The sequence below is a fragment of the Xenopus tropicalis genome, chromosome 5 (assembly GCF_000004195.4).
Source record: "Xenopus tropicalis strain Nigerian chromosome 5, UCB_Xtro_10.0, whole genome shotgun sequence".
NCBI lineage: Eukaryota > Metazoa > Chordata > Amphibia > Anura > Pipidae > Xenopus > Xenopus tropicalis.
In genome coordinates, this window is record NC_030681.2 from 14,722,161 (window position 1) to 14,749,304 (window position 27,144).

The following is a 27,144-nucleotide window of genomic DNA, read 5'->3' on the forward strand; positions in this document are numbered from 1 at the left end:
GGTAAATACCCAGCACTACCTTAGCCTGCTCTCTATATTCCTACTACCTAAATATGAAACTTTAACCCCCATCTAAAATGGCCTTACCTGCAGGGTGGAAGTTCAGATCAGTCAGCGATATTCTCTTTAATAAAGATTTAGCGAAGACACCCAATGTTAAAGCACAATATTACATGATAGAATAGACTCTACGGACATTAAATACACAGAACTACCGAATTATAATCTGTATTTAAAAAGTTATATTTTTACAATATGACTCAACTATACATACACATAAAGTATTAAAATATCAAAACTATTTACAGAGATTTTTTGCCACCCTTCCCCAAACACATTGTTAACATTCGCTCCTGGGCAGATCTCCCTATGTAAGGGATGTTAAAGGCAGTTCCCTTGGACGATTAGTAAACTAAAAATAATTGATTGTAAAAACCCACATTTAGTGTCCTATGTCATGGAAAAAAGTGCTAAAATGTTAAATATATAAAACATTCTCTATGGAGCAAATAACGAAGCAGCAACATGTACATCCTTGTGTGAAACGGAACGCCGCGGAACATACAGGCTCACTCTTACTCGGATTTCTTAAAGAAGTAGGTGCAGATTTTTCTCATTGAGCCGGGGGTCGTTGGTACCTATATGACAGAAGAGAGGGAAACCATTGATGCTTAGCAAAAACGGCATCACATTCAGCAAACTGCAATTTATTTATATACTGGAAAATATATAGAAAAATATATTTAATGTAGCAGAAAATGCTACTTGCTGATTGGTTGCTATAGGCAATAAATGTAGCAAATTTTGCACCATATATTAAATAACCACCTTCGTATCAGAACAAAATATTTATTGGTGGTGCACACAAATGTCCGTATGTAATACAAGGCAATAAATGCCCAGGAGCAGTAACCCAAAGCGACCAATAAGATGCTTGCTTTTAGGCAGTAAATGGTACCTGCTTATTGGTTGTTACAGTTTACTGCTTCTGGACAAACTTACTCCCTTTACTACATAACCCCATTAGTGTAGGGGTCACTTGTGAGTTCCCCAATGTGAAACTAATAGCAGGGCAATTCAATTTGTATTTAATTAGTTTAACATAGGAAACCCAACAAGTTTCAACCTCCACAAACAAGTGGGGGTTCTTTGTCACAAGAATAACAAAAAGCAGGCATGCATTTTGTTGTGCCCTGATGAAGACCCCTCTTGTTTTTTGGTGGGTCAAAACATCGAAGTTTCTAAGCAAACAAACTTTTTTTAAAACTAAAGTGCCCTGTTATTTATTAATTAGTATCTGACAAATGGTGTTACCATGCCCTACCCACACGATCCATACAATCCCATCTGTATATTTTGCATGCCCCTAGGTCCCAGCTTCCATGCCATCAGCAAACAGCCCACCTTACAAACTATTGAGGCTATATAGTTGGACGGCTTTGTAGTTTTATCATTTACATGGTTTATTTGCAGATTTCCCATTACTGGGGTGCAGAAGAGCTGTCAGCTTAGCCAATTTTAAACGAAATGGCTAAAACAATTGCTTCTCCAGCAGCATCTGGTTGGGCCCGGCTCAAATAACGATCAGGCAGATCCCTCTATGTGAGCAGATCAGCAGCCCGAGCCAATCAGATCAGCCTGATTTGACCAACCATAGGGTCTGGAAACCAAATCACGTTGCCTTATTTAATCTTGCCGACTGATCTATAAACCAAAGCATAAGTAGACAAAGCGTATCAGCCCCATAAGACAATTCTGTGCAGCCCCTAAGGATAATTTAATGCACTGTATAGCAGAATGATACTTACAGATACTGGTGAATTGGGAGCATTCCTTGTCGGATGTTTTTTAGAGGTGCTGTTCCTAGAGGAGGGGCTGCTGGCAGCTTTATTCTGAGGGGAAGACTTGTCCGACTTGAATTTGTGCCCTAAAGCAGAGAGCCAGTTTTTCTCTGGGGAACTGTTTTCTTTGTCTCGCAAGTCACTTTTCAACTCAGACAGAGGACTTAGAGGGGGGTTAACTGTACCATTAATAAGGAAGGATGTTGACGGACCGGGAGAGAATTCTTGGTCAAATCCCCTACTCAAGTCTGAAAGCCTCAGGCATTTATCATCGCTGCCGTCTCTCTCTTTCTCACTGAAAGAACACAAGTCCAGTTTTGCTTTCTTCAGCCCAGGCTCCAACTCCATCACACAGTTGCAATGGTCAAGGCAGACATGTTCCACATCTTCGCTGCTGGTTTCCAGGCGCCTCTTGGCCCTCTTCTCATAGGGCATCTGTACCCTTGTACTTGATACGCTTGGGTACTGCTCCACGGGGGTGAAGGCTTTGCGGGGAGAGGGTGTCTTTGTATCAGCCCGTGTGGATGACTTGGGAGTGCGGGTGATCCAGTCCTTAATTGAAATTTTTGAAGAGGACGTCTGTTTGGGAGATGCTCCTAAACCCTCGCCATTCAGCCTTTGTGGAGTCTGCAGCTTAGGAATTGGCAACAAGGCAGATACAGGAGTGCTGGAGGGCATTGGCAGGTCTCCCGTGTAACTTGGGGCACACGTGGCTGGTGTTGGGGAAGACATCAGGGAACTGCTTGGTATCATTGAAGGCTTCCCAGGCGTACAGAGGTTTGCGGCTGAAGGAACAAATGAAAAGAGATAAGGCACTTACGTAAACTTCTGGTGGTCTTCATCATTTATTTTCTATAGTTGTTGAATTATTTGCCTTCCTCTTTTACATCTTTCCAGCTTTCAAATGGGTCCAGCAGCCAAAAACTACTGCCCTGTGAGCCTACAATCTTATTGTTACTTCTCATTACCACCTTTCTAGGCAGGCCCTCTACTATTCATATTCCTGTCTCTCACTCAAACCATGGCCTGGTTTCTAAGGTAAATAAGGCCCTAGCTACCAGATGTCTGCTGAAAAACCAAACTGGAGAGCTGCTGAACAAAGCTAAATAACTCAAAAACCATAGTAAATAAAAAAAAAAAGACCAATTGCAAATTCAGAATATCAACATCTATATCATACTAAAAGTTAATTTAAAGGAAAACTACCCCTTTCATTAATACAGCAGCAAGGAAGCCTAAAAAAATTGCATTTGGGGTCAGAAAGCGACATGTCACACATTCCCATCACTATTCTGGTCACCAGCAGGAGCCCCCAAGTACTCATTACAGACAGCTGGCCCCTGTATTAGGTGCAATCTCCTGATTAATATCTTATCTGTATCTAAATTCAGGGTTTCCAACCCATACTTTACCCACTGGCCAAATGACTAAATTGCTATACAGGTGGTTTCCCAATACAAATAAAGGATTGTAGACCCTTTTCACTTCCACTGCTATCAAGGCCTCCATCCAAGGCCCCAAGGGCTCAAACTGGCAGTATTTTTTTGGCTCATGAATGCTTAAGGTCAAGCAAATCTTCCCCACATATATTTATGGCCAATTATGTGGCTCATAGGTGTAGCTAATACATGTGCTAAAAGCAGAATGTAAAAGATACCTTAAGAATCTGGAATGTTTGTTCAGAACTGAGATGTATGATGAAATCTATGTTCCTATTACATTGCCATTCGATAGTATAATTGGGTACTAGTGGCAGCACCGAACACCTAGTCAGTTACATAATGAGAACCTTACCCATAGAAGGCGGTACACATTTCTTTTGGCAGGCCCAACCAACAGTTTCGGTTTTATCCGACTGCGCAGAGTCCTCGCTACTTCTCTTCAGTCTCCATACTCTCACGGTGTTGTCATCAGAGCATGTGGCAATCTGTGTGAGAGGCAGGGAATGACAGTCAGACCAGGAGCCAACAAAAGTGAACATGGGCAGAGTTCTGTCACTGTGCAAGTGGGATCTTGTGGGTTTTGTGGGCTCCCTCACCAATAATTGGTAACAGCCTAGTGTGAGACTTTGCCATCAGCCATCACAATGCTTTTTAGTCATTTCAAAGGAAACCGTCAACCATTATTTAGGATAATGGCACATTAGGCGATTCAAGGGGTTTTGTTGCCTGCCATATGATTTCTAGCTTTACGGACACACAACAAAAAAACTTATAATTCAGTGGGTAACGCCGGACCTTTGAGTTAACCCCTGGGCGCAGGTTAACACCGCTACCAAGTAGTGAAGTGCTGGCCGGCCCAATACCTGTGGGACCCTTGAGAAACGGCCTGGAGGGGCCCGAAACATTGCTTTGCTTGTATGTACTTGGGCAAATAGACACATTTTTGCAGGGTTTAAATTTACAGTGTGCTACTGCATTTTTTTTGCTATTGCTGGACGAGTTTGGCCTCTGCACAAGATTTTCAGGTCGCGGGCAACCTTACACTTTCCGGTTCCAAGCTCTCTTTTTTATAGACGTGCCCCCCCTTCCCTTTTGTGACATCAGTGGGCAGGTTGGGTCTATAGAGGGGACCAGCCAGGCTTGGTACGGCTCGGGTTGGGAGTAAAACTCGACCCACACAAACACTGCACCCAGTTTACCCTCACCCTTTATGATAAAATCAGGCAAAAACAAACCTTTGTAAAGTCTGACTGGCACCAAGCTACAGAGGTGACTTCTTGACAATGTCCCGTCAGGGTGACAGGGGGAACCTTGGGATCAGACACCTGAAACAAAAGAGAAACTCTTCACAAACAAATACAGGCCGGAACAGACAGTCATGCAAAACAAAGGTGCTGATGTTCCATTTCCCTTTGGAAGGAACAGACATGCACATCTAACAGAATGCTTTAAAAAATATAACAACGTTGCATAAATAAATTTGTGTCTGTTACAAAACAGATGTTTTAAACGTCTTTGAAATGTTATAATTATGAAATGACAGTATTTCTTCAGAACTTCATCAATCTACCCATGGGCAAAGCATTGTATAACTACCACACCATGGAACAGCATATAAAGAGTATATAATTATGGGATTTGTTACCCAGGAATGCTGGATAAGAGTCTATCATTAATGCCATACCTTAAGGCTGCTGAGAACAACTAGAAATAAATCAATAGGATGGCTTTGCTATCAGACATGAATCTATGCCGGCTTAGTTATCAATTTGTCACGAGTTGCTTAAACCAATGGGGAATGGCACTTATATTTCAGGTTTCTGGGTAACTGATATCATGCCTGCACTCAAAATAACAGCATAGAATGGTATTATGAGAATGGAAGACAAAGCGGTGTTGGATTGCTCACTATGAAGAACTCTGCAGTTGCAAGGGTTCAGAACTAACCAATTGCTAGTGAACCACAAAAGCTAAAAGAACAGATGTCTGCATCAAAACAGGAAGCTTAGCTACATATCATGAATTGCGATCACAATGGTACAGATCTATAACAATTTTATAGAAACCAATCTGGGGTAAAGACACATTTGCTAGACATTCTTAAACCCATCCTTATGATAAAGTAATTATGAGGCTACAGTTGTACAGGGGTGTATGGGGACCCCCTAATGCAGTGATCCCCAACCAGTGGCTTGTTCGTAACCGGTTGCTCCCCAATCCCTTGGATGTTGCTCCCAGTCGCCAGGAGGTGCTTATGTTTAACCCTTTAAGTGCCAGCCGAATTCGTCATTTCGGTTCCCCCCAGTGCCAGACGTTTTTTAAGCATTTTGTACTCATTCACTTTAACAATGTTTTTTGGTAGGAAAACCTCCATGAAACTAGGGAAATTATATATCGTTTTTTTCGTCACTAATTGGGCTTCGACATACATACCAAATTTTATAACTTTTCTGGAGATATGATGTGTATTTTGGGTGAATTATGTAAAAAAAAAAAAAAATTATGAAAAATTTCTGTATATTTTGAGTTTTTTTTCCATAGAAAAGTTAATTTTACAAACTTTTTTTTGTTGTTTGTAAAAGCCCTGATACTCCCAAGTCCAACGATACCAAATATGTGGTGGTACCCCACAGTTCCTGTCCAGAAGTAACCCCCAAACTAAAGCAATACTTAGTACAATATCACACCAGAACAAAGCGGAAAAGCGCTTGTAACAGTTGATGCAGCATAACTTATATGTAAATCTAAAATATCCCCTCATGTTTGGTATCTTTAGAAACTACAGACCTTCAGGTTTCTAGGTGCAATGTAGTTTTCACTAAAAAGCCAAATACCTTTTGTCAGTGCATTGTGAAATTTGGAAGTTTTTTTGACATTTTTTTTTTTTTCTAAAACGTAAACTTGGACGCATGATCAAATGTGGATTTGACAAAAAAAAATCTCATAAAAATTTTCTAACAAAGGCAAATTTGAAAGACAAATTTCTACTGAATAAAATGATGCCCCATATGTATGGGTGCACATAAAGACATGGGCACCAAACAATCCAAAGCAGGGGCAATGCACAAGGGCAATTACAGCTAAAAATGTGGGTGCTGTGCTCTATGTGCACTACCTGCAGTTTTTCAGTGTTAACCCCCCCTACTTGTGAAATAACCCCCACAAACTATATATTTCTGAAAAGTGCACACCTTCAGCTATTCAGAGACACCACTCTTCTCTTTCTACATAGAAAATTGTGGCCGCAGTCCCTTGCAGAAGTCAGCGCTTTGGTCAGAAATCGAGGAAAAAACTGATAAAAAACCTAGATTTCTCCCCAAAATCTCCATGGCAACTACCAAAAACTTACTAAACATCAATCTGCAAGTTCCCCTGAATAAAACAATACCCCATATGTATGGGTGCACATAAAGACGTGGCCACCAAATGCCCCAAAACAGGGGCAATGCATAAGGGCAATTTCAGTTGATATTTTGGGGGCTGCGCTCTATGTGCACTTCCTGCAGTTTTTCAGTGTTAACCCCCCCTACCTGTAAAATAACCCCCACAAACTATATATTTCTGAAAAGTGTACACCTTCAGCTATTCAGAGACACCACTCTCCTCTTTCTACATGGAAAATTGTGGCCGCAGTCCCTTGCAGAAGTCAGCGCATTGGTCAGAAATCAAGGAAAAACCAGATACAAACCTAGATTTCTCCCCAAAATCTCCATGGCAACTACCAAAAACTTACTAAACATCAATCTGCAAGTTCCCCTGAATAAAACGATACCCCATATGTATGGGTACACATAAAGACGTGGCCACCAAATGCCCCAAAACAGGGGCAATGCATAAGGGCAATTTCAGTTGAAATTTTGGGGGCTGCGCTCTATGTGCACTTCCTGCAGTTTTTCAGTGTTAACCCCCCCTACCTGTAAAATAACCCCCACAAACTATATATTTCTGAAAAGTGCACACCTTCAGCTATTCAGAGACACCACTCTCCTCTTTCTACATGGAAAATTGTGGCCGCAGTCCCTTGCAGAAGTCAGCGCATTGGTCAGAAATCAAGGAAAAAACAGACACAAACCTAGATTTCTCCCCAAAATCTCCATGGCAACTACCAAAAACTTACTAAACATCAATCTGCAAGTTCCCCTGAATAAAACGATACCCCATATGTATGGGTACACATAAAGACGTGGCCACCAAATGCCCCAAAACAGGGGCAATGCATAAGGGCAATTTCAGTTGAAATTTTGGGGGCTGCGCTCTATGTGCACTTCCTGCAGTTTTTCAGTGTTAACCCCCCCTACCTGTAAAATAACCCCCGCAAACTATATATTTCCAAAAAGTGCACACCTTCAGCTATTCAGAGACACCACTCTTCTCTTTCTACATGGAAAATTGTGGCCGCAGTCCCTTGCAGAAGTAAGCGCATCGTTCAGAAATCAAGGAAAAACCAGATACAAACCTAGATTTCTCCCCAAAATCTCCATGGCAACTACCAAAAACTTACTAAACATCAATCTGCAAGTTCCCCTGAATAAAACGATACCCCATATGTATGGGTACACATAAAGACGTGTCCACCAAATGCCCCCAAACAGGGGCAATGCATAAGGGGGGGGGCTGTGCTCTACCTGCAGTTATTTAGTCTAAACACCCCCATACCTGTGAAATAACCCCCACAAACTATATATTTCCAAAAAGTGCACACCTTCAGCTATTCAGAGACACCACTCTTCTCTTTCTACATGGAAAATTGTGGCCACAGTCCCTTGCAGAAGTCAGCGCTTTGGTCAGAAATCAAGGAAAAACCAGATACAAACCTAGATTTCTCCCCAAAATCTCCATGGCAACTACCAAAAACTTACTAACCATTAATCTGCAAGTTCCCCTGAATAAAACGATACCCCATATGTATGGGTGCACATAAAGACGTGGCCACCAAATGCCCCAAAACAGGGGCAATGCATAAGGGCAATTTCAGTTGAAATTTTGGGGGTTGCGCTCTATGTGCACTACCTGCAGTTTTTCAGTGTTAACCCCCCCTACCTGTGAAATAACCCCCACAATCTATATATTTACGAAAAGTGCACACCTTCAGCTATTCAGAGACACCACTCTTCTCTTTCTACATGGAAAATTGTGGCCGCAGTCCCTTGCAGAAGTCAGCGCTTTGGTCAGAAATCAAGGAAAAACCAGATACAAACCTAGATTTTGGTCAGAAATCAAGGAAAAACCAGATAAAAAAACCTAGATTTCTCCCCAAAATCTCCATGGCAACTACCAAAAACTTACTAAACCTCAATTTGCAAGTTCCCCTGAATAAAACGATACCCCATATGTATGGGTGCACATAAAGACGTGGCCACCAAATGCCCCCTAACAGGGGCAATGCATAACGGGGGGCTTTGCTCTACCTGCAGTTATTTAGTCTAAACACCCCCATACCTGTGAAATAACCCCCGCAAACTATATATTTCCAAAAAGTGCACACCTTCAGCTATTCAGAGACACCACTCTTCTCTTTCTACATGGAAAATTGTGGCCGCAGTCCCTTGCAGAAGTCAGCGCTTTGGTCAGAAATCAAGGAAAAACCAGATACAAACCTAGATTTTGGTCAGAAATCAAGGAAAAACCAGATAAAAAAACCTAGATTTCTCCCCAAAATCTCCATGGCAACTACCAAAAACTTACTAAACCTCAATTTGCAAGTTCCCCTGAATAAAACGATACCCCATATGTATGGGTGCACATAAAGACGTGGCCACCAAATGCCCCCAAACAGGGGCAATGCATAAGGGGGGGCTTTGCTCTACCTGCAGTTTTCAGTGTTAACCCCCCCTACCTGTGAAATAACCCCCACAATCATATATTTACGAAAAGTGCACACCTTCAGCTATTCAGAGACACCACTCTTCTCTTTCTACATGGAAAATTGTGGCCGCAGTCCCTTGCAGAAGTCAGCGCATTGGTCAGAAATCAAGGAAAAACCAGATAAAAAACCTAGATTTCTCCCCAAAATCTCCATGGCAACTACCAAAAACTTACTAAACCTCAATTTGCAAGTTCCCCTGAATAAAACGATACCCCATATGTATGGGTGCACATAAAGACGTGGCCACCAAATGCCCCAAAACAGGGGCAATGCATAAGGGCAATTTCAGTTGAAATTTTGGGGGCTGCGCTCTATGTGCACTACCTGCAGTTTTTCAGTGTTAACCCCCCCTACCTGTGAAATAACCCCCACAATCTATATATTTACGAAAAGTGCACACCTTCAGCTATTCAGAGACACCACTCTTCTCTTTCTACATGGAAAATTGTGGCCGCAGTCCCTTGCAGAAGTCAGCGCTTTGGTCAGAAATCAAGGAAAAACCAGATACAAACCTAGATTTCTCCCCAAAATCTCCATGGCAACTACCAAAAACTTACTAACCATAAATCTGCAAGTTCCCCTGAATAAAACGATACCCCATATGCACATAAGTACATGGCCGCCAAACCTGAAAATGCATAATATTGGGGCTGCACTCTATGCACCCCTTTTTTTTTTGCCTGCACCCGAATGAATGGAATACGCTCGGGTGCAGGCACATGTAGCCGATATACGCATGAAAACGCGTGAGAATGCAAAGTCTCGCGTTTTCATGCGTATATCGGCTACATGTGCCTGCACCCGAGCGTATTCCATTGATTCGGGTGCAGGCACAAGTAGCAGGCGTAGGGCTGAATTTTCGGCAAGCGTTTTTCCACTTGCTGAAAAAATCAGCCCTACGCCATGTGTGGCATCAGCCTAACCCTTGGCAATAGAAACTACCAGAACAATCTTAGCACCTCTGGACCTTTCTAGAACAACTGAAATCAAATGAAGTTAAAATGGAATAAAACCACTAAAAGCAATCAAAGAACAATAATTGCAATGAAATCGGTGATCAGAGCCCTGGATCCACCAATGTCACTGCAAAAGCAACCTTTTTAGGGCACTAAATACACAATAAAGAACAATGCAAAGATAAAACACCATAAAATCAGTAAATTCAAATAAAAACCGCTCAAACCAACAGAAGAACAATTATTGCAATGAAATCGGTGGTCAGAGCCCTGGATCCACCAACGTCACTGCAAATTCAGCACCCAATAGCAATACAAAAGTTACAGTGCAATAGAATAATTCAAAAACAGAAATCAATTATGAAAATGCAAAAAAACACTAAAATGCAACCAAATAAATCAGATAATTATAGAGCAAGATCAGAAATAAAGTTTTAGTAAAAAAAAAAGACTGCCAGAGAAAGCAAAGAAAGAAAGAAAAGAAAAGAAAGAAAGAAAAAAAAAAAAAAAAAAAAAAAAAAGTGTAAGTGTAAGTGTGTGTGTAAGTGTCTGTGTGTGCTTGGGAAAGTTGTAAATAAGTGTGTATGTGTACAAAAGTGTAATAATGACAAAGATAGAAGAAGAAATAGAAAAAAAAAAAAAAAAAAAATTTTAGACAGTTGAGATAGAAATAAGCAAAATAAACAGTGGTTAGAGAGTTGTAGTTCAGCTTACACAATGCAGGCAGGCGATCAGGGCGACCAATCTGGCAGGAAGGCAGCAGGGGGGCTCCAGCAGTCTCACGTGGCAGCAGAGTGAAGAGGCGACGGCGGGGGCGGCGACAATTAAAGGGACAGCAGTGGACACGTCATCAATGCGTGTCCACTGCTGTCATTGGCTGAGGACCCGGATCGGCGGCGCTGGGGGACCCGGATCGGTAAGTATGACCTCTTGTGCTCGTTGCCTAGGGGGTTGTGCAGGCTTTACAAGCGCTGCGCTGCTTTAAAAGCGAGCGCAGCGCTTGTAAACCCGTTAGTGCTGTAGGACGTAGATTCTACGTTCTATGGCACTTTGGTCCCTTGGTACCTAGGACGTAGAATCTACGTCCTATGGCACTAAAAAGGTTAATTCCTGGCTTGGAGGAATGTTTTGGTTGCATAAAAACCAGGTGTACTGCCAAACAGAGCCTTTTATAGAAGATATTCAGCTGAAACTGGTCATCTAAATTACACCCCAGGACAGCGGAAGGGGTGATTAATAAGATAAACCCCTCCCTTGGGTGATGATTGGGATCCACATGCCAAATAAATAAAACATATAAGCAGGCAGTACATATATAAAAAGAAAATCATAAGCAGACAGTAAAAAGCACAATGTTATTTTGAAGCAAAAAAAGTTTGTGTGATACTGCTCTTTGCAGCATCAGAAACAGTCAGAATCCTTATTTCATTGGCTAAACTTTATCCCCATTAGGAAAGGTGATAAAACCATTTCATTTGAGTCATGTGAGCTGAATAACCAGTGAGACAGGAGAAAGTTGTTGTATTTATTGGGCTCATACTGAACATGGTCAACAGGTTTATGTCGCCTAATTAATGGTATAACTGCTGGTTTGTACATTATTGCTGTTAATGTTCTGCTCTTTCTACAGACGCTCACAGGCGAGTCATGTGGGTAGCCTAACAGTTCAGTCTCCCCTCCATAGCATTGGGTACTAGCCAGAGGCTACATAACTTAATCCATTACACTTAGGCTGAAGCCACACATAGCAGCTACTAGTAACTCTTTTATCAAGGCTACTAAACTCCAGAACATACCCTGCCATAGACAATACTGAGAATTGCCTCTGCTAAAACCCATGTAGAGACAATTATCAGTAAATGATCAGCATTGTCTTTTTTAGTAGCCACGACAAGTAGCTGCTACTAGTAGCTCTGTGTGTCTTCACCCTTAGAGCTACAGCATCAACAGATAATCATACCCCACCATACAGCAGAGGCAGTTTGAACGCTACTACCCAGCCTTCACATTGGTGTATATCTCATGAAGGAAAACATGATATTTGAGCTAATTTTTTTAAAATAGGCAGTTTACAGTTAACTGTTAAAGACCTACAACATAGGGCATCAGGAGTCAGTCTGGGGTATAATGCAAGCACCACTCCCACTCCAACAAACAAGTCAGAGATCCCTCTCTAAAGGGATGAGTAATGATGCCTATTTCTGAGTAAGAACTGCCCGAAGCACTAACACATGCATATGCGCTTTCAAGAATCTCTTAAAGGAACAGCACGTCATAAAAGATATTCTGAGAATGCTGATCGGCGAAAAGAAGACAGGCAAATTGTACAAAATACAAAAGAATAGCTAAAATTTGCAGGTCTATTTACTCCTGTATGACCTAGTCTCAAAAACATTTGGCAAACAGTCCTTCATAGAGAAAAAAAGGCTGATAAGATTTAACCCTTTCCTTCAATCCTTACTATGCATGGTAAATGGGAAAGAGGTACATGATGGTTTAATGACTGACTGTTATTTGTAGAAGAGGAGCACTGCCTCAATATTTAACATAAGCACTGGCTATAGCGCGCAATAACAGCCCCCTAGGTGCTCATAAAACTGGTATTTTATCTGTGCCTTAAAAGCACTAAGCAAAGGTATGCAACATGGAATGAGGATTGCTCTGTGCATATAAAGTATATCATGAATCATTTCCTAATTATATAGTGCGACAGCTGCCTTTACATACAAGGGTGGATATATAAGAACAACCCTGGGGGTATACATGCAGGATACAGCCCTCCAAAAAATGTTTATGGCCCTGCCAGTCGTACAGCTCCATAGACTTCACTTTATGATATAAGAATTGAGCCCTCCTCCATATTGTATTTTGAGTAACTGCTGGCTCCCATAGCTTAAACTGCACCCATATCCTGCATTGCCATATGTATACACAACTCTAATTCTAATATATATTATACAGGTATGGGACCTGTTATCCAGAATGCTCAGGGCCTGGGATTTTCTGGATAAGGGATCTTTCTGTAATTTGGACCCCCATATCTTAACTCTACTAAAAATCAAATAAACATTAAATAAACCCAATAAGATTGTTTTGCCTCCAATAAGGATTAATTATATCTTAGTTGGGATCAAGTACAGGTACTGTTTTATTATTACAGAGAAAAGGGAATCATTTAACCATGAAATAAACCCAATAGGGCTGTTCTACCCCAATAAGGGGTAATTATATCTTAGTTGGGATCAAGTACAGGTACTGTTTTATTATTACAGAGAAAAGGGAATAATTTAACCATGAAATAAACCCAATAGGGCTGTTCTGCCCCCAATAAGGGGTAATTATATCTTAGTTGGGATCAAGTACAGGTACTGTTTTATTATTACAGAGAAAAGGGAATCATTTAACCATTAAATAAACCCAATAGGGCTGTTCTGCCCCCAATAAGGGGTAATTATATCTTAGTTGGGATCACGTACAGCTACTGTTTTATTATTACAGAGAAAAGGGAATCATTTTTCAAAAATTTAAATTATTTGCTTATAATGGGGTCTATGGGAGATGGTCTTTCCGTAATTCGGAACTTTCTGGATAACAGGTTTCCGGATAAGGGATCCCATACCTGTATATATGAAATAGATGTATATAATCTGAGAGAGACAATGTCTCTATCTATATAATCTCTCTCTATCATATATATATATCTATTTCTATCTATATATCTCTCTCTATATATAATCTGAGAGAGACAATGTCTATCTATATATCTCTCTCTAATATATATATATATAGGCCTTGAGAAAGGTCCCGATGGGGACCGAAACGTAACGTTGGCTGTTCATGCGTTTTTAATACACAATTGATTGTTTTTGGAACATAACTCGGTGTTGCTGGTCTTTTTTGGATATTTAAGTCATTTACCTTGCACCCGAGCTAAGAGCTGAAGCAGAGTGCCACCCTGGGTTCGCTGCTATATATATATATATATATATATATATATATATATATATATATATATATATATATATATATATATATATATATATATATATACATACATATACATATATACTCTCTCTCAAAGAAAATGTGCCCGCACTCGTCTCCAAGCTTTCTATCAAGTTGCACGGTCAAAAAAATGTTTGGAAAGGACCAGCACTCAAGCATAAAAACAAAATGTTTACATTTGCACATATCCCATAAAACCCCAAACACTAAACTGCACCGTAGCATTTTCTTCCCCAAAATAAACTGTTAATGTTCAGGTTTCTATATTTACTCTCCCCAGATCAGCAAATACCTCCTACAATACAGTCAGCTAGGGACACGTTGAGCCTTAGATTTAATGAAACGAGAAGTTGGATTCCCCTTACTGCTTGTAAGGCAATGAATTTTATGACTCACCGCTCGCTCGGCCTGACAGACAGTTTAATAGTCTCATTGCAATTAACATAAAAGGCCAAGAGGAAGCATCATCTGCTTAACAGCTGAGAAAGACTTCCAAGTCGCTGGTGCCAAGGTAAGTGACAGATTCCTCAGCACATGTGTTGTCGTGGTCAGAGAAAGCAGAACATTTTTAGCTGTTCTATATAGGAACGTTTAATTAGAAAGATAAGGGCGGCAATCAGCGTGACTAGTGACACTTGGCAGCATTTACCTCTTTCTGCTTTTGTAACCATGGCAAACAGAAGCCTGGGGAGAGCTCGCATATAGCTCCAGCCTTAAGGTTAATGTGTATTTATCTACTACCAATGTCATACAAATTGATACTGCTCCTAAGATAATTCAGCTCGGGCATCATGTGAAAACGAGTAGAACACCTAATTATGTAGTGGAAGCTGTAGTTTAACAGGTGGAAGGGCTACAGGTTAAAAATGACTAAATATGGGATTCAGAGCGGGGGAAATAGCTATTAGGGATTAGTTCTACAGAAAAAATGATAGTAAGGATAGGGTTATCCAACTAAAATGGTTGAATTGTCTGCAAAACCAGACATACCTGCCAGATGTAGGCACTATGATCACTGGAGCCACTGAGAAGAAACTGCCCGTCTGGACTGACGCTGGTCTTTATGTAGAAAGTGGAATTCTGGTGACCGCCGAAGACGGAAACTGTAAAAAGAAAGTTACCCCAGTGTTTTTATTTGCTAAGGGGAATGGTAATGAAAGTCACAGTTTGCAGCAGGCAGCCGATTGGTTACAACAGCTGGTGCTACATTAACATCTATATCATCATCATTTACTTATATACTGTAGTAATTATATTAAATGGAATGCTCCACACAATGTAAAGGAATAAAGCTTGTAATTAATTATTTCTATCATATTTAAGAAACCTCTAAGTACATAAAATTGTCAGAAAGAAGTACCTAACCTAGCCTGGCCTGTCTTTTGGGCCATAATGAAAATCTACCTAAGTGATAATGGTCCAGACAGGTGATTATTGCAGCCCTGTCCCACCAGGTCCAATAATGATCCAATTGTGGCTGGGAGGCAGGGCCTCATTATTGCTCGCTACCACAAGAAACAAACCCCTTCTGTACCATGCCTGTGCCAAGCCAATATGATGGGTAGCCTATCACAGCTGCTGTATTTTGCCTCCTGTCTAGTCCCGCATTTGGGAATTCAGAAAATAAAAGCTGAAAAGCTGCAGCCCTAGGCACTGGACCATGGGTGCCTATGGGGAATACTACACTACCTGGAAAACAAATCTGATGAAACATTTTGAAATAATTTCACTTTATCGTTTTACTGGATTATTAAGCTGCTTTCAATGTGCAGAAGGGACAGAATCATCATAGAACCCAATGCTATGATGAATATATCGGTGTTGGGCGCCCTCTGCTGTTCCACGGAATAATGTTTCCAGGCTGTATTTTGTATTACAGAGAGCCAAAACGCTCCAATCTGCGAATGGTTAGTTATGCGGTCAGTCTGCACGTGATACACAGCTTACAGGACCTGTCATAGCAAATTATATTTAAGGGAGCTCAAATTAAATTGGAAAAAGACCAAGCGAACTGTGGAATCTTGCATAGTGGAAAAGTTTCCTACACACAGCAACAGCCAACATCTCACAGTGTCTTTGTAGCCTGCCAAACATCAATCAATTATTGTTTATGCCATATGTTTATGCTGGTCTATGCTAAAAAAGTTAATCTTTTTTAGCATAGACCAACATAAACATATTGGGAAGGTTTTTTTCAATTTGAATGTCTGCCCCCGTGGCTACACAGCAGCTTTGTTTCTATAAACCATAATAGTATTTCTCAAGCAAATTGTTGATGTTACTGTTCCTTAAGGAGTACTGAGAAATGGAGCAGCATTAGTCCTTTGCTTAATTACCTAGACCTCTGGAACTAAACAATTCTTCATCACAGAACTTCCAATTCGATTTGATTTACTCACCTGGCTCAGTCTTTAGACCGGTTGCATTAAACATATACACATTATCATCTGTACAGCTCGCAAACAGGTTTGTGCCAGTTGGGTCGAGTACAAGATTGGAGTAACCTGGGGAAAAATAAAATCATACTATGAGGTTCCTAGGAATAAAAGTAAAAAGAAAAACAAAGCAGTAGGTCATGAAACTCATTCTGGCACTACTGAGAAGTAAGCCAAGGTCATTAAAGGGGAAGTACTGCTAAATTAATAGTTTCATCAGGGAAAGAAACTGAAGTGAAAGTTTTTCTTCGCTATTCCCCCTCTCAGCAATCTGTTTCCATGCAGGAGTCAGAGTAAAGGTCCCCACACATGGGCCGATTCTAGCTGCCGATATCGGCCCCTTAGACCGTTTCGCCAGCTACTTAGCCCGTGTATGGGCACTACCGACGGGCTTGCCCGACCGATATCTGGCCTGAAATCGTCCAGATATCGATCGGGCAGGTTAAAAAATCTAGTCGGATCGGGGACCAAATCGCCCAAATGATCGAATTAGCCTGGATTCTCCCGATATCGCCCACCCGTAGGTGGGGGATATCGGGACAAGATCCGCTCGTTTGGCAACATCACCAAGCGAGTGGATCTGAAGGTGTATGGGGACCTTTAGAGTGCTGAAAGGGTGGGTTAAAGAAGATTAACTTTGCTTATTTTAGTAAGTTCACATTTTAACGGATTTTATTTAGAAAGTTTCTTATGATCAGATGAAGCTCATATTACAGGTTTGTCATCATTCCCCATTTTAAGTAAAACAAAGAAGCCAAAGCTTGCATACCAAGTTTGCGGGTGCTATTTCCTGGATAAGGAAAGAGTTTCGCTGGCACAGGATCCTGCCGATACGCACTGTAGTTTTTCCTCAAGTCCCAAACCTTGACAATACTAAAAATAAGCAAAAGGGGATATAGCTGAAGCAGTTAAACCATGAGCAGCTGTACTTTACTGCGCATTCTCTTCTTGGGCTAAAAACCAGCGAGCAGCCACGCGCCTGAACTGAAACCTTACATGTTGTGCGATTGGGCGCCACATTCTACTGCAGAGCCAACACTACAAGCAACACTAATGCAAATAAATCTGCAGAAAATGATCAAGTGTGAGCAGTATGGCAGTTTTGTTTCCAGTGCTTCATTTAAACAAAGGGCTGGCTCACCTGTACATTTTTATTATGTTATAGAATGGCCAGCTCTAAGCAACTTTTCATTTGGTCTTTATAGTTTATTTGCCTTCTTCTGACTTTCCAGCTTTCAAATGGGGGTCACTGACCCAAGTAGCCATTTTTTTGTATCTGTTAAATTATATTCCTGACCTTTCTATTCAGGAACTCCCCTACTCAAATACCAGCCTTACATTTACACCAATGCCTGGTTGCTAGGGTAATCTTAACCCAAGCAACCAGATAGCTGCTGAAATACCAAACCAGAGAGTTGCTTGACAAAAAGCCAAATTCATAAACTACAAATAAATGAAAATTGCAAATAGTCTCAGAATATCACTTTCTACATTACACTAAGGGGCAGATTTACTAATGCACGAGCGGACCGAAAGCGTCCACGCGTTTTTCGTAATGATCTGTATTTTTGCGACTTTTTCGTTGCCGTCACAACTTTTTCGCATGTCCCGCGATTTTTTCATCGCTGTTCCGACTTTATCATATATTTTCCGCGACTTTTTCGTCGCCATCGTGAAAAAATCGGATTGGTTTTTCTGCCGTTTACAATTGCTCAATACGAAAAAATTGCGACAGCGACAAAAAAGTAGTGCAAAATACGATAAAGTCGTGATGGCCACGAAAAAATTGTGCAAAATACGAAAAAACGAGACGGCGAAGAAAAAGTTGCAAAATTTTTGTTTACAATCCGATTTTTTCCCATTCGGATTCGTGGATTAGTAAATGTGCCCCTATGTGTTATCAATGTTACCTGGAAAGGTAACCATTTTAAACATGATTTTAGTAATATAACAAACTTGAATTGAATGTAGCAAACAAATGCCGCACAACTGTGAAACTGAGATATAACAACCAATAAAGCTTGCTCATGGGTTTAAGCTGTTGAGCCAAATGGGGTTTTGCACAGAAGGAGATCTGAGATGTGCCCTAGTTCATCTCAAAGCAACAGGCACGAATAGCATTTAAAGAGCAGTAAGAACTACTTACCCATCCACTGCTCCTGCCGAGATAATGGTGTGCTCATCTTGAAAGATTACCACAGTCACACTCTGCTGGGAATCCTAAAATAGAAGCAAAGATTTGTAAGATGACAAGAAAATAAACTAACGCTCGTGACACATACAGGGGGGGACAAGTCCCACATCAATAACAGGAAAACCTAGTTTGTCAAGAGACTCAACTAAAATGGGTCACTCTAGACAAGGCCTCAACAGTCAGGAAAAAGAATTCAAGCAATGCTGAGTGATTAGTTCATAATCTAGTGATATTTCAGCATTTGTTATTTTTTTTTTTTCAAAGGTTTTTATTTATGCATTTGTAACATAAAACAACATTAAACAATGACATTGGTTCTACAAGCGAATTCTGTTCATGTCAGGATATATACAGTACATTGACTTATATAATCAGTAACAACCTACTCAAGGTAATGTTAAGGCTTCCGTCAGAGAGGGTGAAGTGGACTCTGGGGTTCTCAGTGGGATTCGGATTCTTTGGGACAAGATTATGTGATGCTATTCCATAGCCTCGACCCATCCTCCCCATACTTTGTCATATTTTTGGGGGCATCCCCTTGCTGTGTAAGTGAGTTGTATCAGTGGCAGAAGGGCTTTAAGTAAATTGAGCCAAGTAGGGATTGTCGGGGGAGAGTGTGCCATCCATTGCAAGAGGATACATTTCCTGGCATAAAACAATAATGTTCTAAAGAGGATGCGTGATGCTGATTTAGGAATGATATCATCTATAATGCCAAGTAAACAAATCTTGGGATCGAGTATTTTAGGTAAAGATGTTGCATTTTGGATGTGGTCAAGGACCTGGTCCCAAAAGTAGTGTATTTGTGGGCATAACCACATTAGGTGAAAATAGTCGGCTTCAGGGGCACCACATTTAGGGCACTGAGACGAATCACAAATTCCCATTCGATATAACCGTAAGGGGGTCAGATGGAGTTTATGAATGATTTTGCATTGGATTAGTTTGTCTCTTGTAGAGATCAAGTAGTCATAGGCCCTGTCTGTCGCTTCCTCCCAGTCTTCGTTGTGCAGCTCCGGTATGTCTTGGCACCAAGCTTTTTGGGCTGTGAGAAAGGGCGATTGGAGCGTAGAGAGGAGCAGAGAGTATACTGTGGTGATCAGCTTTTTGGGGGAGGGGTTTCGAAGGGTGGTTTCAAGCTTAGTAAGCACAAAGGGGACTATGGTTCTTTGGAATTGGTGTCGGAAGGCCTGTTGGAGTTGTAAGTATGAGAACCAGGGTAATAGGTCTCCAGTATCTATGTGTTTGATCTGGCTCCTAGGTAGCAGGGCCCCAGCATTGGTCACATCTCCCAGTGTACGTATGCCCCAGTGTGGCCACACCCGGTATGGGGCAATTTGTTGGAAGTTGGGTAAGTAGTAGTTTCCCCACAATGGCAGGCCCGGTGATAGGATTGGACGTTTCAATTTGTATAATTGTAGTATCTTTTGCCATGCTTTGTAGGGTGTCACAATGACTGGGTGGTTGGTTTGGATATCTAATGGTTTACGAAATGGGATATACTTCAGAGACTCCATTGAGCTAGCTAAGGTTGCCTGGAGTGGAACATTGGGGTTAGTGAGATCTGGGGAGAACCACCATTGGACGTAATAGACCTGTGCTGCTAGGAAGTAAAATTGCCAATGTGGGAGACCTAGACCGCCTTCCGTGATTGGTGCTCTAAGTTTGGCTCTGGAGAATCTGGGAGGTTTGTTGGCCCACAGAAAGGCAGTCTGTGCTTTATCTTGAGAGGCAAAAAATTTGGGTGGAATGGAAATAGGTGAGTTGTGGAAAATATAGAGAAATTTAGGAAGGAATATCATTTTTAACAGATTGATTCTACCCCAGATGGATAAGGGGAGATTGGCCCACACCAGCAGCTTCTCTTTCATGGCTTTAAGGATGGGGTCTAAGTTGTTGGGGATGAAGTCGCTCAGCTCTTTTCTTATTTGGATACCCAGGTATTTAAATGTGTCAACCCACTGCAAGGGAGTAGGAGGGAAGATATTTGGATCAATATTTGAGTCTATGGGGAATACGCTGGATTTTTCCCAATTGATTCGCAGGCCGGAGAAGTGCCCAAAGTTTTGGACTATGCCTAGGACTGTCTGTAGTGAGGCACCAGGGGAGTCCAAATACAGTAAAACATCATCAGCATATAAAGATACGCGTTCCTCCACAGCCCCCAGTTTGAGACCTGTTATGGCTGCAGAGTGTCGGATCAGAATGGCAAGGGGCTCTATTGCTAGGGCAAATAGGAGGGGCGACAGTGGGCAACCTTGCCGGGTACCTCTAGCTAGAGAGAACTCTGGGGATAGGTGTCTATTTACCATAACCTTTGCTGTTGGTGCTTCATATAGCATTCCCACCCATTTAACAAACTGCTCACCCAGGCCAAACCTCTCAAGGAGTTTCAGGAGATAAGGCCATTCGACGGAGTCGAAGGCTTTGGCTGCGTCAAGTGAGACTACTACACGGGAACCTTTGTTGGTGTGGTCGGCATGGATATTAGTGAACAGCCTACAGATGTTTATATTGGTGGATCTGTTTGGCATAAAGCCTGTTTGGTCAGGCTCAATTAGTTCCTCAACTACTAGTTTCAGTCTGTTAGAGAGGATTTTTGCAAAGAATCCAATGGGTCCTTACCATCTTTGGGGATGACCACAATAAGGGCCGTGTTAAAGGAGCGAGGTAGTTTATTATTTTCTGTTGCGTCAAGCAAAGTTTTGTGGAGCCAGGGGGAGATAAGTTCTGCAGATGTCTTATACCAGTCAGCAGGGAATCCATCTGGGCCTGGTGTTTTATTGGGTTGAAGCGAGGTTATTGCCTCCTGTACCTCCACTAGTGTGATGGGACTGTTGAGTTGGGCCCTAAGTAGTGGGGATAATCGGGGGATGGGGATGGTATCCATGTAGTTTGATAGCTGCAGTGGGGTATAGTTGGCTTCAGTGGTGTAAAGCTGTTTGTAGTATTGTGCAAAGATATTAGTTATGTGGGATACCTCAGTAATTATGTCCTCATTCATGGATGTGATCTTAGTGATGGTGTTCGAAGGGGCTTGGGCTAGCATTTGTTATTTTAATCTTTCTTTAACAAGCCGTCATTGAAGCAAAAGGTGTCTGTACAGAATAAAGCAGGGGTTTCAATAGTACTATACACAATAGTTTGTTTTTGGTTAGTAAAATCTTTAGAAAAACAATCTCACACTAAACTGAACTATATTATATATATATATATTTTAACACTTAAGTGGCATAATTACATACAATCCAGCATGGAAGCAGCTAAAGGCAAATTCACTGCCAACCTTGGTCTCCTGGGGACACTTCAGTAGAGTGCTGCCCCACCACACTATATTACCAGTGTTTTGCTGTGCTACAATATTTCGCTAAACTGGCCAGGGCAAGCAAATAGTTATGATTATGGGTGTGTGGCACTCTACTGATAGTTCTCCCTTGCCAGATTTACTGTGGACTGGAGGGGATGGGGCTTTTGGAATACCTTCCAAATCTAACCCCCCATAACTTTAACTGTCATTTTACCCTATTCTATTAAACTTTGCTTAGTACAGGGTTACAGAACTACATATTAGCTAATGTTATTGCCTTATTATCAGTCCTAAGTATCGGAGCTGTACAACTTCTCTAATCCATTTACAGATGATTTCTTTGGATTGTACTTTTAAGAGCTGAATATCCCTGTTTAGGATACCCACTTGAGTATATGTCAAGTGACCTATATAGCTCCCATGCATGTCAGTATACTGGTGCTTGTAATGGACTTAATGAGATGATGTATTACCACTGAAGGAGCGAGACCTCTGACGTAAGGCTTCCTTTTCTTCACCTTGGAAGGGGTCTGCTTGTCAAGGGCATTATGTGCACCAGTGATCTGGTTCACTTGCCTGTAAAAACCATCTTGGAAAAACAAAAACAAAAAAACACTCCAATGTTAACCCAGTTTCTGTATTTCAAGCATAGTAAGCCTGCATTCACATTCATAAGCATTTTCCCAGTTGTAAACTGAAGCTTAGTTTAAGGCACTGAGCAATTCCAAGTGTTGTTATGCATTGGAATTAATAGGCAAGGAAATATATTTCGCACAAACTCCCACAGATTTATAGTATGCTATATAAGAGATACAGATTTTAAACATACCTTTCTTATTGCATCTAGTGTCCCACACCATGATGTTTCCATCTCTTCCTCCAGTACTGAAAACAGCTAGAAGAAAATAACAGAGCATGTAACAATCAAGGCAATGGGATTGGGTGACCTTACACCCTAAAGAGAATACAATATCAACAGTGGTACAAAGACAGTGGTTTCAATACAAACACTGGTAAAGCAGAAAGAAAAGTGGTACATTACCTTTCTCAAATTTTGAGAAGGCAACAGACTTCAGGCTGCACTGGTGTCCTTTACACTCTCCAATCAGATCCCCAGCCTTCACGTCCCACAGCTTTGCAGTTTGGTCCCCTGAAGCTGTAACCTAAACATGAGGGAGGGTGAGGATATTAGAGAATTGCTATTACTGTTCCTGTTATGCATGCTCTATACAAACAGCCCAGGAAGAGTAGGGCTGGTAATTGCATAACATACTGCACAGAATGTACCGCCCACTGCATGTGTGTGAGATTGCAATAAATTGCACTGTGATTTGCAGTTAAACACAGCTTTATTTAGCCAATATAGTTTTAAGAGTCTACCTTCAATCGAAGATCAATTGCAAATTGCCTTTTCATCATGCTAAAAGTTAACAACCCCTTCTTTGTCAACATATATTTTTCAACATATGTTTGGCTACAATCCTTATCATTCTGAGGCCTCCTTGGCGATGAGGAATAGAACTGCCCACTTTCAAACTAAGCAGGTGAAAATGCCCAACATCTTAGCTTTGGACACATGAGAAAGACAGTAGATCTTTAGATATTCTGCGTTATACATCTTTTGGGCCCTTTAATGATACTTTACAGAAGGAACAAAAATCCACAAATATACAGCACCAGAAATAATGCAGGCACAAAGTCTACCAGCTCTAATCTAGCAGATTTATATTTAAGAGTTATCAGTAACCATGCAAAGCAGCCAGTTATGAAAAAGACCAAGTGTAATTAGACAAAACAAATGGCAGACATGGGGAGAGATGCAGTTCAACTTACTAGCTTGTGTTCCCCAGGCACCCAGGCAATGTCAAAAACAGCATTAGTGTGCGCCATGAATTCTAGGAATGATAAATGGAACATTAAGTATTAATTAACAATGAATACATGAACTATTACATGCACCATTGGGCACAATATTATAGGGCTGATTGTGCAGAAGCAGAGTTCTTACCTTTCACAACAAGCCTTTGTACATCCCGGCACTCTGTATCATACAGCCTGACTATGCCTTCTTCGTTGGCAACAGCAAGTACATGAGACATGTCCGGCACTGCAAACACAGGGAAATACATGTTGATGCTCTTGTATTTTATCATCAGGTTTATATGTTTGGTGCTTACAAGAGGAATGGGCTGCTTTAATTGCACAGCGTTTTATTGCACAGCAATGTGTACATAAGTAGCACTATATAAATACAAATATACATGTGTAGGAAACAACAGTCAAGTGTTGGTGGGTAACAGCAAAGCACCACCTGCTGTGTTACCATTCCATTCCTGTTTATTCCATTGGCAGCTCCTGGGGAGCAGGGCCAGAAGGAAGGCACTCAGGGCATGGAAGGGTAGCACTAAGTACGCAGGAATGCTTGTCATGGTAAACAGCACGGTTCCTTTGTTCAACCAAAAGTTTAAGCAGGCTGTACATCCCAATTATGATTAGCAGATAAACTATTTTATGATCTATTTGAAAGATCAGCGGAGTGATGACAATAATTACCTGTACTAAAGGCACATCCGAAAGGTGGAACAGCGGCACCCAACTCCCCATACGAAGTATGCTCATCATGTTTGGCACATTGATAACATTGTAGCAGAGACTGAAGGGGGTGTGTAAAAGGGACACCTGTATGGAAAGGATAAAAAATATTAAAATCTGTTTTAGTAGACAAGACTGCTGTACACAATTTGTAGTTTAAAGGAAATCTATACCCTCAGAATGATGTTATGTTGACACATTAAAGAATCTCGCCAAACTGGAATATATATATCAGTAAATATTGCACGTTTACATCCTTTCCCTTGAGCCGCCATTTAGTGATGGGCTGTGTGCTCCCTCAGAGATCAGCTGACAGGAAGTGATGCAGCTCTAACTGTAACAGGAAGTAGTGTGGGAGCAAAAGGCAGAACTCTGCCCATTCATTGGCTGATGGGGCCTAGCATGTATGTGTGCCTTGGCTTGTTTGTGTGCACTGTGAATCCTATGATCCCAGCAAGCGGCCCTTAGTACTTAAAATGGGGTTTTCTATTTACGAGTACTCAATAGCTCATACTACTAAAAAGTATATTTTTAGAGAGACCTACATTGTTTGGGGGTAGTTTTCCTTTAATAACCAGTAATTTACAATATAAATTGTGCAATATAATCCTAGATTGAAAGAATTTTTATGGAGATTTTATAATATATATCAGTCCTTCAAGTATCTGCACTCAAATGCAAAACCCATATATATCGGGGTGCAGTTACAATACACAAAAAAGGTGGAACAGCGGCACCCAACTCCCCATACGAAGTATGCTCATCATGTTTGGCACATTGATAACATTGTAGCAGAGACTGAAGGGGGTGTGTAAAAGGGACACCCTCTGGCATTCCCAGTACCCAGAGGCACAAACAGCCCCCCCAGCCCAATAAATAGTGAGTGTCTGTGGCACCTTACAGCCCCCCTGGCATTCCCAGTACCCAGAGGCACAAACAGCCCCCCCCAGCCCAATAAATAGTGAGTGTCTATGGCACCTTACAGCCCCCCTGGCATTCCCAGTACCCAGAGGCACAAACAGCCCCCCCAGCCCAATAAATAGTGACTGTCTGTGGCACCTTACAGCCCCCCTGGCATTCCCAGTACCCAGAGGCACAAACAGCCCCCCCAGCCCAATAAATAGTGACTGTCTGTGGCACCTTACAGCCCCCTGGCATTCCCAGTACCGAGAGGCACAAACAGCCCCCCCAGCCCAATAAATAGTGACTGTCTGTGGCATCTTACAGTCCCCCTGGCATTCCCAGTACCGAGAGGCACAAACAGCCCCCCCCAGCCCAATAAATAGTGACTGTCTATGGCATCTTACAGCAGCCCCCCTGGCATTTGCCAGTGTAGTGCAGGCCTGAAAGAAAAATTTTCCTGATCCTTAGGTGACTGAGTGGAAGACCTGAGCGCCCAATACCATATTCTCCAATAAGCAGCAAGCTAGGGCTGTGCAGGGAGCCGCCGGGACACACAACTGTGAGGGGCCACATGGCAGTAGCGCTCTTATATCACTGAAGTTATAACAGCTGCTTTACAGCAATTACTCACACTATGTTGTCTGAGGAGACACTTGTGTCCAAGCAAAGGAATGCAAGCTCCTCTGATACTACTTTTTACTCTGTAAACCGTTTGCTAGGTTATTGTAAGACCCCTGTTTGTTAAAAATGAATGTACAGTTCTGTGTAACTTGCTGGTACTATATAAAGAATAACATGAACTGCTGCTTGCAATAGACAAGCTTACATTTCCCAAAACCTAATACTGCTATACAGATAATAATGTTAATAAGGATATAAGTGTGCCCAAGGAGTCCCCGTGCCCAAGGAGTCCCCGTGCCCAAGGAGTCCCATGCCCAAGGCACAGAGCCGCAGTACAAGCACTTTTATACTATCATTTAGCTATTTTCTATTTCAGTGAGTCATGTGACCAAGTTGCACCATTAAGCGCCGAGAATAAGGGGCAAACTACCAATACAATATTATATATATATATATATATATACACACACAGGCACACATAGGACACACACACCAAAGCTCAGTAAAATAATAAAGCACAGCAAATCCATGTATCCCAGTATATTTGTATAGTTGGGCAGGCAGGGCCCTCCCTGGGACTAGGAGCCTGGGCAAACGCCGCTCTATGTAACGGGGATAGATATTTTGGCGCAATGTCTGACACTCACCCCTTTGCCTGCAGCCCAAGCGAGGTTTGTTTACCACAGATCGAAACAACATGGCGAGGAATGAATGAGATCTCAGCTATGGCAGATGCGGATCCAAGCAGTAACAGCAGCGATAAAGGCCCCAAGGGAGAGCTCCGCTCCTGCACTCCTTCCCCTCACACAGCCCGCAGCCCAAAGGAACAAACCTCCCGCGAAAACCAAAGCGCCAAGAGAAGAATCTCCCGCGAAATCCCATTCTCTCTCCTGATTGGTCCGATCAGAGTGCCCGCGCAGTGCACTACGGGGATTGGACGGGCTCCAAAGTCTGGTTACGACCAATCAGACGCTCGGAGACG

At 41.7% G+C, this 27,144-nt stretch overlaps 1 protein-coding gene across 1 annotated transcript; it reads right to left on the reverse strand.

The window, feature by feature from the left end:
• Window positions 1-212: 212 nt before the first annotated feature.
• Window positions 213-26,972, reverse strand: dtl (denticleless E3 ubiquitin protein ligase homolog). Its single transcript, NM_204071.1, is given in 15 exon segments — window positions 213-638; window positions 1,809-2,626; window positions 3,636-3,768; window positions 4,519-4,608; window positions 15,101-15,213; window positions 16,510-16,614; window positions 17,315-17,418; window positions 18,692-18,765; window positions 22,520-22,635; window positions 22,876-22,941; window positions 23,089-23,209; window positions 23,880-23,941; window positions 24,055-24,153; window positions 24,600-24,725; window positions 26,810-26,972. Coding segments are annotated over 15 exon segments (2,142 nt in total). The 5' UTR covers window positions 26,862-26,972; the 3' UTR covers window positions 213-575.
• Window positions 26,973-27,144: the final 172 nt, after the last annotated feature.